General features: G+C 39.1%; 1 protein-coding gene across 1 annotated transcript; it reads right to left on the reverse strand.

Annotated features, from left to right (window-relative positions):
* Positions 1-2422: 2422 nt before the first annotated feature.
* Positions 2423-11176, reverse strand: tram1 (translocation associated membrane protein 1). The gene is made up of 11 exons (XM_026938257.3): positions 10930-11176; positions 9105-9168; positions 7436-7557; positions 7063-7179; positions 6918-6976; positions 5303-5387; positions 5110-5180; positions 4856-4960; positions 4331-4474; positions 3884-4029; positions 2423-3666 (listed from the first exon to the last, which is right to left on the reverse strand). Exons 1-11 carry the CDS (start codon positions 11050-11052, stop codon positions 3593-3595), a joined length of 1110 nt encoding a protein of 369 aa, XP_026794058.1. The 5' UTR covers positions 11053-11176; the 3' UTR covers positions 2423-3592.
* Positions 11177-15109: the final 3933 nt, after the last annotated feature.

Here is a 15109-nt window from a genome sequence, read left to right on the forward strand (position 1 = left end):
TTGCAGATATTCCTGCCTGCACCTCACATCCTGCTAGACCATCTCAGGGGCTTGGGTTATGTCTGACATGCTACACTCCTGCATTATGGGCACCCTTCATAAAAATAAATAACATATGCAACGAGTGTCATTAATATCCATGTTATAAATGTGTACAGTACAGTACAATGTAACACATGTTTAGGGCACATTTTCTGCAAAACACTGCAGTTTCAGTGTGCAATATGCAACCTCATATTTATATCCCAGGGAAACAGGAAATGGTCAAAGGCGACAATTGTCCCTTGGAGACTAAAAGATTGAAAATAATACATTTCCCCTTCAAGGATGGCAAATTTTTATGCATTTGACAGAATAATTTCACACATTCTCTTGAACGGTGCGAATATATACATACATTATGCTTCTGAAGACACACAGATTGTTCGTACTCTCCTTGTGACGACGTTCCACTGGTATAATTAATACTGCAGCTAATTAATGCTATTCCTACAACTAAATCTAACTCTAACAATAACCTCAGTAACCAAAAGGTCACTTGGCTCTTTTAGTTTTTTTTAAATAAAAACTACAGGTGGCGTAGTGGGTAGCATTGCAGCTACAGCTACAGGGTCTCGGGTTTGATCCTGCCCTCTGTGTGGAGTTTCTGTGCATGTTCTCTTTGTGTACACATGGTTTTTCTCCGGGTTTCCTCTCAATCCCCCCCCCAACAAAAAATGCCAGTGGCAGATTGGCTATTCTCAATTGCCCCTGGTTGTGAACGAATGTGTGAATCTGTGTATGCATGGCACCCAGCAATGGACTGGTTTTCCATCCAGGATGTATTCCAGACTCATGTCCAGTGTTCCTGGGATAAGGCTCTGGATTCACTGTGAACCTGATGAGGATCTTGCTGAATGAAAGATTACTGCATGATTTGAGGTCTAAAAAGCAGTCTTCCTTTGCAATTTAGTGCAGAGAGGTTCCAGAGTAACAGTATGACAAAGGTCTGTCATCAGTTGTGCTGGCAAAGTTGGCAATGTCCCCACAAGGATTTGTACACAGTTTGTACCTTGTGGGAACACTGCCAACACACAGACATGAGAAGTCCTTTGCCTGCACAACTGATGACGGACCTTTGTCATACTGTTACTCTGGAACCTCTTTGCACTACACTGCAATGAACAAATCCACCATGTACGTGGTCACTTTGTAGCTCTCTTTACCCAGTAGATCAGCGGAAATTGACCACAATAGTATTTGGATGGTGGATTGTTCTCAGCATTATAATTAAGTATCCACAGTATTTACACATACAAAAGCTCAGTTTGTAAACAGGCTGTGACAAATAAAATCAAAAAATGAGTCCACTGCGCCACCTTGTGCTCACAGTAATGAAATACTAGCACATGCTATTTCTTCCCAAATACTTGTGGCACCAATCCATCTGAGCAGAGAAATACTGTGTTACTGTACTTAAATCTGCTTTTTAAGTATCTGTACTTTATCTGACGGTTTATTTCACCTCACATTTTTGACTTTTACTGCATTTCTCTGCAATCTTATACTGTACAGGGGTGACTGGAATAAATGGGCTAGCAGGGCTTAGCCACCCTGCCTTGCAAAAATACAAATATATCAACATAAGATTTCCTTTTTGAGATCCACTTCATATTATTTGCTGTTAATAAATTATTTAAATTTATTCAATTATTTTGGACTTTAGTTGAACCAAGGGCAACAGCACCACTAAAGGTCATAAGAAAAATACACAGAATGGTATGATGAAGCAAGGCTGGAGCTGATTTGTTTCTAGCCCAGACTGTAGATTTGAGCTAATATTTCTCAGCCCATGTCGCTGACACACCCATAAGAGTGAGAAGGTTAACTAAACAGTTCCACTGATTGAACAGAGTAAGGCTGTCTATCTGTCTTTAAATGTGTCTAATAGTCATTCTTATTATGCGCTCAATGACATAATGAATTGCTCACCTCATTACTGATCATATACACAATATGGCCAAAAATATGTGTACACCTGAACATCACACCCATATATGGTTCTTCCCAAACTGTTGCCTGCACACAATTGTCCAGATTGTCTTTGTATGCTGCAGCATAAAGAATTCCCCTTTACTGGAATTAAGGGGCCCAAACAAGAAGTTTGTGCCCTCTGTAGCCTCAGAGTCCTGTTCTTGGCTGACCGAAGTGGAACCCAATATGCTCTTCTGCTGTTGTAGCCTATCCACCTCAAGGTCTGACGTGCTGATTTTCTGCTCACCACAGAAGAGTGATTGAGTCACTATACTATTTATTGTCACACCATTCGGGGTAAACTCTAGAGACTGTCCTAGATCATCACAGGTTCTGAAATACTCAAACCAGCCCGTCTGTCACCAATAGAAAAATGAGAGACAATTTCAATAAACACAAGGAAGAGGTACCAGTTTCAATTTGTATTTTACTGTGTTTTGTATTTGAATGTTTGTTTTTTTGTAGAACAAAATAAATTCTTAAGAAAATGATGGTGGAAACGCAAACTACAAACTATAAGAGTGTATTATCTCATGGGTGGAACAAAAAAGGCAAATTATTGTTCTAAATCCATAACATATTCCTCTGTCCATGTAAGCACTGCAGTGCAAATAAGGACAGAATGCATCAAATTAAATGTACTTTCTAAAAGGTTACACATGGTACTGCTACGGACATGATCATGACAGATTACTATAATAATGACAAATTAAGCGAATGCAAACAATGAACTGACAAAACACACACATACACACACTTGCACAGCTGACCACCTGCACCTTTTAACACAGTATGTACTGTTTTCTATTTTTTTTTTTTTTTTTTTTTAAACCTGTTTAAATGTCCATACAAATTTGGTATAGTCAGGCACTTGAAGTGTTTATTGGCCTTTTGCACTGGCACAGATGAATCCTGGGAAATGCAGAATGCTGCTTAAAGCGTGCAGCGTTTGGACCCTTTCAGGGAGGCGAAAAAATAAAAATTAAAAAAAAAAAAAAAAAAGCCCACTTCCTGTGATGAACAGATAGCTCTGTACAATAAGGTATTCAGCACCCAGCTTTAAAAAGGGCGCTGTTTTTGTAAAGTAGCCTCCCTACTGTGCACAAAAGCCTATAGGGCTGTTCCTGAGCCTGTGCACAGCACATTTCCCAGCTCTCCCTATGCGCATTTAGCTCACTGATTTTCTGACAAGCAAACATGTGCCATTAATGGCTTTTACAATACATCAATATATTACAATTGTGAAAAATAGGCAGCAATACTGAGAAGATATACAAATCTATTGTCTGTAAAACATCATAAAGTCTTCTATGGTCCTTTATTTTGGAGCTCTGTTGCAGAGAAGGCAAGTCCTCTCACTGAGGAAATGTTCCAGCGATGTATCATGATATGAAAATACTGGCACATGCTTACTGGTGAGTGTAATCAGGTGTGTGAGAGCTGGGAAATGCTAATCATGTGCAGTGCAATGCAATTAAAAAAAAGCAGGACTGAAGCGCAGAGCTGGGAATGATCAAGGAGGAGAGAGAGAGAGGGAGAGAGGGAGAGGAGGGAAGGAGGAATGAACAGCGGGATCTGTTTAGGATGATTTCTCCTTCCTGGCTCTGGGAGAATCTGCTCCGTTGGCACTCAGTGATCCGTTCACGCCGTTGGCTACAAGACATCAGCACACAAGTTAATAATCTGTATACTGAGTGATAGCAGAAGACTCACAAATCTGCTTCAGCTATTGATGTTAATTTGAGTTTAGAGCTGTAGACAAATACACGGCTTAAATATGAAATAATGAAAATGTAAAGAAATAAAAAAAAAAAGAATAAACAAAGTAATATATATTAGATTAAATAAAAGTTGAAAGTGCAGCACTAACCTTTCCTGGACTTGCCCTTTGAGGAGGAAGATTTCTTCTTTGAGGAGAGAATCTGAGCGTGTTCTCTCCACCGCCGCAGCTGGAAGTTGATGAATTTCCACATCATGAAGGCCTGAGTGATGCAGATTGCAGCCAGGACAGTTACTCTGGTCCATCAAGAGGCATCACAAAGTACAAAAAAGAAAGAAGAAGAAAAGCAAATTACGCAATTGGTAATGAAAACTGCTGTAAATATTAATTATATATTTAGCCAAACCAAACTATTCTTTATTCTGTTAAATTGAGCAATAATGTGATAAATCATAACATTTCTACAGCTACTTAGTTTATCAAAAATAAAAAATAAATACACCACTTTTGTTAGATGTTGATGCTACCTTATGTGCTTTGTTACGTTCTTTCTTTACTGTGTGAACATGTTACTTTAACAAGTGTTTCCTGTCTCACCTAACAAACAGCACGTTGTAGTTTCCCTCGGCCAGGTTGAAGCCCTGGCGTTCAGATCCAGCCAAACCGAACCCCACAGTGAGGACGGAGAGAGACAGAGTCAATAAGCGGGCCAGGACGAACAGGACAGCCCACACTGAGAACCTACACACACACACACACACAATTAAAATCTTACATTCTGTTTGGATCAATGTTCAGAAACCTTTACATGAGCATCTCAATTTCGCTAATGAACAATCATTTCTAAAATTAGTCTATTAGATGATGTTCACATCATGTTTAGCTGAAAAGAACGATTAAAAATGACATGATTGTAAATGTGAAGCAGAAAAGTGATGTTATTGCCTGTCTCTCTTATTTTGCGTAATGTGGTTATCATGCAATGAAATTACTGAATAATAAGCCTTTTAATTTGGACACAAATTCAGATGGGAAATGAGAAATCCTGGGTTTAGAAGATCATTAGATCTTTCAATTAAAGAGATCATCATGGATGAATAACTCTGGATCATGGGCACTCACCCTGTCTGTCTCTCTTCGTTACTGAAGTAAATGATACGAGACACGTGGAAGAGCAACTCGACGAAATAATGTAGCACGAGCAGCACCACACCCAGACGGTTCAGACTGCAAACACACAATTAAAATAACTGAACCATACTGCACTACAAGTTTTAAATCTAACATGACACATGAAGTTAAAAGATGTGTGGCATTCACTGAGTAGGCTGTTGCAGGAGTACATTTCATTTTCTGAATAAGATTTTTGTTCATACTTGAGGATGTAAGCTCCTGCGATGTGGACCAAGTACAGACTGATGTAAACCAGCTGTCGGGGAATGTCCTCCTGAAAAATAAATCAAGAAAAAACAGATTTCACGTAAACATAGAAACGCCCTGGAGACAACCTTTTGTCCCCTCACAATGACAGGAAATGAGCGGAAACAATGCTAATCTTTCTATACTCACTTTCTTGATCTTCTGGAAGTAGAGTTCAGGAAGAGCATGGAACCAGTAACCCAGCTGACAGATGTAGTAAAACTTCATCTGGAACCTGAAAACATGATTCTTAGTTATACAGCATATTGTGATATTGATATCATGGACAGAAATATTTCGTTTAGGATGATGCTCACTAGACAGTACATGTGTTCCCAAAATCAACTCTGACTTACTCTAAAGGTCACATGAAGGACAAATGTATTCTAATTTCTGGACAAATTTAAAAAGCAGCATTGCATGTGTCCTTTACAGTCTAAAGGATATGTTGCTGAATATGCAATATTACGAAGGATATGTTGTTTTTGTGTGGTTACGATGCTTCCCAATGAGAACAGCAGAAAGTACATATTTTCTTAAAACGATATCTTAATTTACAATATAGTCAAGGCATGAAAAGACCACTGAACACAATCTTACATTTGCAAGTTAGTTGCCTTTAAAAATGACATAGCAAGGGCAATCCCATAATTCTGTTCAACCCAATACAAAAATATTGCACATACGTAGTATGGTGAAAATGGCGTAAATGGGCTATTCATCCAAATCTAATTAAGGTTGACAGACTGGAATGAATGGTTCCACCCAATGAGGGTATTAAATACTTCCCAATTCATTGATAATATGTAGACTACCTTAGTCTACATGGACAAGTCCAGTCTATTTGGCCATTCAAATAATATTAAAAATAGGCAATTTCTGATAGGTAATCAACTGCTATTCATGTTTCCCCAAATCTCACCTTTATATCTTAAAGTAGCGAAGTCTTGCCAACATAACATTTGTGTTTCAGTGATGAACACATTCATTTGAAAGGTGGGAAATTTGCCACTACTTAAAACTGCTATGTCTAGCGATTGACATGACTCTGGAGTCTGGTGGTGTGAATCAAATTGTGAATTGTTTGTGCTTCCAGTTTTCAAATCACTATCTGTATATACAGATAAGTAACAACTTAAAGGAAAAAACAGTGGCTCTCAATACAAAGTTCTTCTGGCTGACCACCTTTATGCTCTGATGATACATTTCTATCTTGATGAAAGTGGCCTCTTCCAGAATGACCCCGCCCCCATCCACAGGGCACAAGGGTTCACTGAATGATTTGATGAGGATGGAAATAAAGTAAATCGTATGCAATAGCCTTCACAGTCACCAGATCACAACCCAACTGAACCGATTTTGGAGCGATATGTTGGACTGTGTTCTCCACCTCAAAACTACACTGATGGAACATGTTTTGGAAAAATGGTGTTCATTGGTCTAGTGTGGTTCCAGACACTTGTAGAATCAGGGCCAAGGTGCTCTGAAGCTGTTCTGTTGGCTCAAAACCTTACTAAGACACTTTGTTGTTTTTTTCCTTTAATTTGTCACCCATCAGTATGTGTATGTTTATTTCTGTGGAGAAGGAGTCAACGCTTGATTTGTTATTTGAGAAGAAGGCAACGCTTGATTTGTTATAGTGATATGAACTTGAAGGAGGTCTGGTTAACCTAGACATGATGAAAGCAGTTTCAGAGGAAAACGGCTTGACTGTACAAGTACAGGCTTCAACGCTATCTATTACCAGAGAGAGAATGTGACTTACGGCATCAGTGTGTGTGGGTAGCCTTCCCACAGACTGACGGGGTTCGACAGAATGTTTTCCTTCACACACAGAACAATGACACAATTAATTTCACAACTTAATCTGCTATAATATTAATAACTGTAAAGCTGTAATGCAGTCCTACAGAAACCAGAATGCTGGCTCCCCACACGCACGAGAACAGATAGAAAGCACTGAGCTGGCCCGACTCATTGAACTTGCTGTGTTTGGTTTTGGAGAAGTGCATCTTCCTGTTGATTTTCTGCATGGAGAAGAACCAAAAGATCCAGTAAGGAAACAAAATTAACCTTTCTACTCAGGTCAAATGTACTTCATGTAGGTGTAAAATGATAACCTTTGTATGACACCAAATCTGAGTGTTATATTAAACACCCAACATGGTTTGAATGGAAAAGTATAGGATTCTTACATGAATAGCTACGTTTAGAGGGGAATCCGCTACAGCTAGCAATGATTACAAATAAATAAATAAATAACTATCATAAAAAGATTCTTACATCGAGGATGTACTCCTGGATTATGGCATGCATGATGATGGCCACCAGCATGTAGAAGAAGACAGTGGCCACATCCTTCAGGCCATGCTGGAAATAATTCACCGGCGTCTCCTCGGCACCTTCTGACAACCAGACATACACACAGACACAGATATGACAATGGTGTTGAGGCTCACAGTCCATTAAATTAACTAGAGTATAACAACAAGGTAATGGAGGATCAGGTAACAGCTGGGACATAAGCCAAGAGAACAGACTTCAGTGCACATCTGTGAATATAACTGATAGTAATATTCCAGTAATACAACCGATAATATTATAATATAATAAAACACACACATTTTACTTAAGCTGTGGTCACACACTGTACATTCTGGAGGAAGGCAGAAGCAAAAATCTGGTGATTATGAGCAGTCTTGCAAGCCTAGTCGTAATGTTAAGTAGATAAATTCTTTATTATTTTTTTTTGGTGGCAGTCAAAGAAAAGAAAATTAAGAAAATACTAAGGCAAAATATGTTTTCAGGCCTCACAGAGTTGCTAAGCAAATTCCTTTTTCCTGTGTTATTTCACATTCAAGTGAACTGGCTTTTTTGCCAGGAAATATCTGCACTACTATTTATTACTAACACTTCAAAATGTCACTCCCTTGCGTTCCACTGAGCAGGCAGCATTTAGAGATAAAGTCTGACCCATTTAGAAATCACCATCTTTGAAGGTTCCTTATTTTGGCCACAATTGAAGCCTGAATAAGGTACAAGTACATATTTTCTTAATAATATCATAAAAATTAACACATAGTCTATGAGAGGTCATGTTAGTTCATGCATTAATCTCAACAGTTTAATGACCTTGAAGCGCTGTTAGAAACTCAGCTCTGTCCTGACCTTATCACACTGACCGCCACTAACGTTATCTGATTTGGATTGAGTAATATGGCTAGAGAAAAATTTAAACTAGGAACACCAAACCACTACGGGAAGAAAAAACTGTCAGCTTGTGAATAATGAAATAGTCTCAAGACAATTCAGGGTGTAGGGTGTTATTCCTGTCAGTGCGTGTATTGGCATGTTCCAATAATCAATTGTGCAATAAACAGTACGTTGACAAGCAACATACACAGAGTTATCACGGTGGACACCTTAAAATTCCACTCACTAAGCAGCATTTCTGCGCAGCGAGATAAAGTCTCTTGGAGCACACAATCCAAAAAATATAGTTCCAGGAAAGTTTGAAACATGGCAGACAGAACTAACGCTTTAACTAAAGAATGCTGTTTACTTATTTTTCATTTGATAATATTAGCAATCATCATCTGAAAATCAACATTTCTGCACATGCATGTAAACTACCATAATGATTTGTCTTAGAGTGTTTTCACGTCAGGAGTTTTGTACATTTGGTCGAGTGTGAAACTTGTTTAGGAGCCCAGGTGTGGTCCAGGGGAACCCGAAAATCACTGATCTATTTTAAGCAAATAAAGTGTTTTTAAATTAAAAAGACGAATAGGAAAAGGATGTATCTATTGTCTCCTATTTTGAAAAAATTGCTCAGACATGAATAAAAGTGATGCAAAGAACTGTGCAATCCATCTGCATGAAAGTGAAACTGTAGTGAGGACACCTTCCACTTAACTAAACACTAAACACTGAAAAGACGAGTCTGACTTACCATTTGCTGTTATCGTGACGTTGTATTGCACCGTTATGAACAAAACTGCAATCTTTGAGGTGATCTGCAACACAACAGAGGACACAAATTTGTTCTCCACAATCAGCATGATCCAACATGACTCCATAAACAAAATAAAACATGTACACAAGTTAACCATAAACTTATACTCTTTATATAATATCAGACACAGAAATAACCCATGATTCAGAGTGAACATCAGAGGAGAAAGGCTACTGACCCCTATAAAGTTTCTAATGCTGTAGCTTTGTTATAGAGTTTCTTGTTCTTAGATGATAAGCTGTTTATTTTTGGAGTTACAGTATATCATACATGTTTTAGCTGCGGTCAAGCATAAGTGCTGCTGACGGTGAAGGAGAGCCGCATCATCAGGAGGCATCTGACATCTGCCTGTAATTAATTTTAAGTAGTAAAATTACATGATAAAATGAGAGAAGCCGTGATGGTGTATAAAGACGAAATTATGCTCTCGATCAGTCTGAAATAGCGACAATTCAGCAATAAACAGCCTCTAATCATAAAACACCTGGCTGAAAAATCACACAAACACCAACCACCTTCTTCAAAATAAACACGAAGTGCTGCAACGAGGTAAAGCAAGAACCGCTCGAGGGGGCGGGACTTATCTGTTCTCGAGAGGATTTAATTGGGCGAACACAAGCCTAGTACAGGCTGAATAATCACAATTTTTAATTCCTTTCCCGGAAGTGATAAAGTATAAAATTAAAATCAGAACATCAATTTTTTTTTGACATACTGTCATATTGGCATCCAGAAAACTAAAGGATAGGTACAAAAGCAGTGAAACACCAAATATCGATAACAATATGTCAAAATATCTGTTAATTTTATCAGCCAACTGATAATTTGGTCGAGAAGAGAGCGGGAGAAAAATAAAATTTATATTTTAGTAAATATAATATTGATATTTTATAATATTTATATGTTAAAAAATACAATCTACTCTAAACAAATATGGAGCACAAGAAGCGTTTCCATTTAAAGCAATAAAGAATTTACATATATACACACATACATATAAACATACACACACACATTTATATATATATATATATATATATATATATATATATACACACACACAGACACACACACAGACACATATACTGTCTTTCACTCACTAATACAAACTACATACCCCATTATTTTGGCATTAGACAAAAAAAAAACAAAAAGAAAGACTGAAAGAACTCCATCTCCCATGATGCACCGCAACTTCTCCTGCTGGCTCTGGTTTTCAGAAGTAAACTTAAATGAAAAAAACGGAGGTGTAACATCAGAAAAGACGGAGGAGTGCGAAAGGTCAGGGGGGGGAAACGCTGGAAAACGCGTCGCTGTGGGGAAATAATGCTAACGTGGCTAAAGCTGAGCGTCTCGGTGACAGCGCGCGCACAGAATGCCACGTAACCGTCAAACCCACCGCACGCGCTCAGGCATCATGCACGCAGCTGCGACAATGCAGCTCGAGGAAACGTGTACATGCTGCAGTGTGCATGAAGCCTTGTGCTCAATCAAACCCACTGCGCCGGACAGCTCGTTTCAGAGAAAAGAAGAAAAAGTGGGGCAGCGTTCCAGACCCACAGATGCGTTTAATAAAGGAAAAATAAACAATAACAATAAACAACAATTCCGCAGTGGGTTAAAGGGAAGTAGATGTGTTGAAGTCTGAAGGAGCTCCTGTGGAACAAATCAGACACTCAAGATCAAGATCAAGCCCAAGATCAGACACCTCACCGTCCCTGTGTATGGGTCGGAACTTGAGTGTCTGATTTTTCGTCCTCACCTCGAACATGAGTCCCAGCAGGAAGAGCATGGCCACACACGACACAATATCTGCATGGTTCTGGATGACAAACTCGTGGCTCAGGACAGGAGGAGTTTTGCTGTTCTTCTTTCTGATTCCCATGATGCTGGAGAAACTTTTCGTAGCCAAACTCAGAGACAGAAAGCAGAGCCGAACCTCACAGTGGCACCAACCGCACTAAAGCCACTTCACTCTCCAAGCGCCTTCTCTTCGCTTCTTTTTTCCTTCTGCTGGAGACTGAGCTAGCTCCCTGCTGCCTCCTGTTGGCTGGGAGAAAGGCTCCTGAGGTGGTGTGGATGGTCACGCTTACTGTTTACAGCCCAGAAGAGAGAGCAACCTAATTCCATCCGTGCATTCTCTCTACCACTTATCCTACACAGGGCCGTGGGGTAACCTCTATCCCAGGGGACTCGGGGCACAAGGCGGGGGACACCCTGTACGGGGTGCCGGTCCATCACAGTGCACAATCACACACACACATTCACACTTGGAAATGCCAGTCAGCCTACGACACATGTCTTTGGACTGGGGGAGGAAATTGGAGTACCCAGAGGAAACCCTGAAGTACAAGGAGAACATGCAAACTCCGCACACACAGGGCGGAGGTGAGATTCGAACCCCCAACCCCGGAGGTGTGAGACAGCAGTGCTAACCACTGAACCCAGAGCGTATGTTCCGGGGAACACTGGGTGCGAGGTGGGAATATGTCCTGGATGGCCGTTGCAAGGCACCATGCATGCACATTCACACCTAGGGGCAATTTAATGCAGTCAATCTTTCTACTGGTGCTTTTGGGAGGCAGGAGGAAACCAGAGAACCCAGAGGAAACCCACGCAAACACAGGGAGAACATGTGAAAGTCCACACAGACGCTAAGCCATGATGACGCTACCCAGTGTACCACCCTCTTTGAATTAAGATCACTCTAATTAGTACTGCTCATTTAAATTTGCTTTTGTTCTGAGTTATAGATTTCAATCCATTTCCCCTACAGAATTAAAGGAGCAGTTTGTAATTTTATATCCCTCTGCTGCAAGGCAAACTGCAATTGCAATGAAAACATAGGCAAACCTTCCTCTTGCTCCACAACCGAGCTCACCTCCTCTGTCAAAACTACACATGTTCTAATGTTGCATTCATGGTGCCTTGTAAGTCATAATTTGCAAGTTATAATAAAGTCATTTCACGCTTCAGTACGTTTGATGTGCAAAGTAAAAAAAAAAAAACATGGACGCCTCCACATAAGTATGTCTTTTCTTTACTCTGTAAGAGCCTGTAAAGCCTGTAAAGCCTGAGTCACTACTTGTACAATTCAACAGAAACATTCAAACATTCAAGCAACATTTTGGACTGAAATTGCAGAACAGCAGCAACAGCAGACAATAGCGAGTAGCATTAGCAACAAGCTAGCCGGCTAACATTAGTCATGTTGATTACCTTCTCAAAACAGCAATTAGTATGGTCAGTGTTATAGATTCAACCAAGTACTGTGTCTGTGTATTAACTGATCTAAAAGATCTACAGCATAATTTAAAAGTAGAGAAAAGATAGTCTGTTCACAGTCTGTGCACAAGTTGACGAGTTGAAAGTGCAAGTTGAATGGGCATTTTCAGTGGCTTTTACTGGCTGTCGATGGAGAATTATAAACTGCAACCTCACCTTGAATGCAGCATAAATTCCCTTTTAGGGAAAAGGGGCGGAGCTGAGCAGCTCTGTTCTGGCGGAGTTCATTTCCGGGCCAGAAAAATGTAAAAATAAGCCTGAAATGTAGAAACTAGCAAGATCCTTTGCATGGCAATATTGTGACTCACAGTCTTAAGGTATCTTTGGAATTATATGACCATTACATATCTAAAATCAGAATGAAATAATTCATGTCATCTTTAAAAAACAAAGTAAATTCTTTTAAAAAAGGAATTCAAGTACCTAAAAGGCATGGTAAGAAAATGGACCCTATAGCCACGCTGAAGCTTTAGATACAGATTTACAAAACTGACTATGAAATTGATAAAAATGAGAGTTTTCAGCAATGCATTCACGTATGATTAATCCTATTTCCAAAACTCCATAATGATTACGTAACCAACTAGCCATGCAAAAAAGTACTGGCTTAATGGTTTAACATAATATGGAAATCTGAAATAATTATTTTAGGTAACTAGGAAGAACAAATACATTTCACTGGAATAGGCAAACAAAATTAAATGAGGATTAAAGTATACAGAAACTCCACATTTACAAGCTTTTTTGCTTGGTTCGTGATAAACAGAAAACAGTAATATTATCATTATTATTATCATCGTTCAGAAGACCACTTTTTTTCCCATATCATTCCAGATCTAAGTTTCCAATTCCCGAAAGATTAGTTTCATCTATCTGCTTTCAAAATGCTGAATGGCTCACAAGGCGTGTTACAGGCTGCATTTTAACCCCAATGTGGAAATCAAGTGCACAATAAACTTCAGGCTAAAGCGAATCAAAAGTAGAGGGATGATTGCCAGCGCAAACAAGCTGGACAGCATGAACTCGTAGCTAAAGCAAAACCCTTACAAATAAACACAACACAGTGGGTGGAATGCAAACTATAATCGGTATGTTCACGGTAGCATTGTGTTTCAAACTTCCAGTAAGTGCAGATAAGACAGTTTGTTATGATAAGCGCTAACACACTACACATGTTCTTCAAGTAATAACAAGTTATTACATCCACGAATCTGCAAAATGTTAATAATAAAAAAAAAAAAAAAGGATCATAAAAATTGTGTTTTGTTTTTTATTTAGTTCTGCCCTGAATAAACTATTTCACAAAGCAGATACTTACACTTACACAACCCAGTCAAAAGTTTACATACACTTGATTCTTAATACTGTGTGTGTTACCTGGATGATCAACGACTGTTTTTATGTTTTGTGATAGTTGTGCATGAGTCCCTTGTTTGTCCTGAGCAGTTAAACTGCTCACTGTTCTTCAGAAAAATCCTCCAGGTCCTGCAGATTATTTGGTTTTCCAGCATATTCTGCATATTTGACCTGTTTCCAACAGCTGCTATATGATGTTGAGATCCATCTTTTCACACTGAGAACAACTGAGGGACTCATACACAACTATTCCAAAAGGTACAAACATTCACTGATGCTCAAGAAGGCAACACGATACATTAAGAGCCAGGGGGGTGTAAACTTTTGAACAGAATGATCAGTGTAAATTTTGTTAAAAGAGCTTATTTTTTATTTAGTACTGCCCTTCAGAAGCTACAGAAGATATTTACAAATTTCCAAGAAGACAAAATAATAACAATTTACACCGATCATCCTATTCAAAAATAAAGTATTTACATGACATTGTTCTGAACAGAAGATGGCAGATGGCATGCAAGAACATCAAGGAGGTTAAAACTGCAGGAAGAGGTTCATTGTTGTTGTTGTTGTTGTCCCTGGACAATTGTTGAACAGTTAAATTAAGACTACATACATTCATTTGTCTTCAGTAACCACTTTATCCTGGTCAGGGTTGCAGTGGATCCAGCCAATCGAAGCAACACTGGGTGCAAGACGGGAGAATTCACGCCGAATGGGACGCCAGTCCATCTCAGTGCACCATGCACACACACACCTTCACACACTCATTCAAACCTAGGGGCAGTTTAGTGTAGCTAGTCTACCTACTTCCATGTTTTTGGGCAGTAGGAGAAAAGGGGAGAACCTGCACAGACAATAACCTGAGCTCAGGATCCAATCGGACCCTGGAACTCACAAGCAGCAGCGTTACCTGTTGCACCATGATTCTGCCCTAAAGCTATATTTAGGTTACAAATATCACTGATTTAATGTAGTATCAATTTTCTATATTTAATTGTACTCATTTTCTTGACGGGTGCCAATAATTCTGGATTCTTGACTATAAAAAGAAATAGAACTATTGACACTGAGTACACTGTGTGTATGTCTCTTATCTAAAGGCTTCACCAGTTTACCCTACAAGCACTTTATTTAGGGGGATATATTAGTATCCAGTTAATAAATGCTAAAATACACAGGTTTAGCTCTTTGGCTGAACAATTGCTTGATGTTTTTCCTGATTTAATTGCAACACAGAGCCATTTTGTTCTGTACTCTGTATAATATAATGAGCCACTAGGTAGATATACAGTGTACTAGGT

Source organism: Pangasianodon hypophthalmus, chromosome 22 (assembly GCF_027358585.1).
Source record: "Pangasianodon hypophthalmus isolate fPanHyp1 chromosome 22, fPanHyp1.pri, whole genome shotgun sequence".
NCBI lineage: Eukaryota > Metazoa > Chordata > Actinopteri > Siluriformes > Pangasiidae > Pangasianodon > Pangasianodon hypophthalmus.

Excerpts from the sequence above, each read along its gene's own strand:
- tram1 (XM_026938257.3), bottom strand. The coding sequence starts at position 11,052 with ATGGGAATCAGAAAGAAGAACAGCAAAACTCCTCCTGTCCTGAGCCAC. Across the intron at positions 7,558-9,104 it reads CGTCACGATAACAGCAAATG|AAGGTGCCGAGGAGACGCCG; the intron begins GTAAGTCAGACT and ends TCTGGTTGTCAG. Across the intron at positions 5,181-5,302 it reads ACTTCCAGAAGATCAAGAAA|GAGGACATTCCCCGACAGCT; the intron begins GTGAGTATAGAA and ends TTTATTTTTCAG.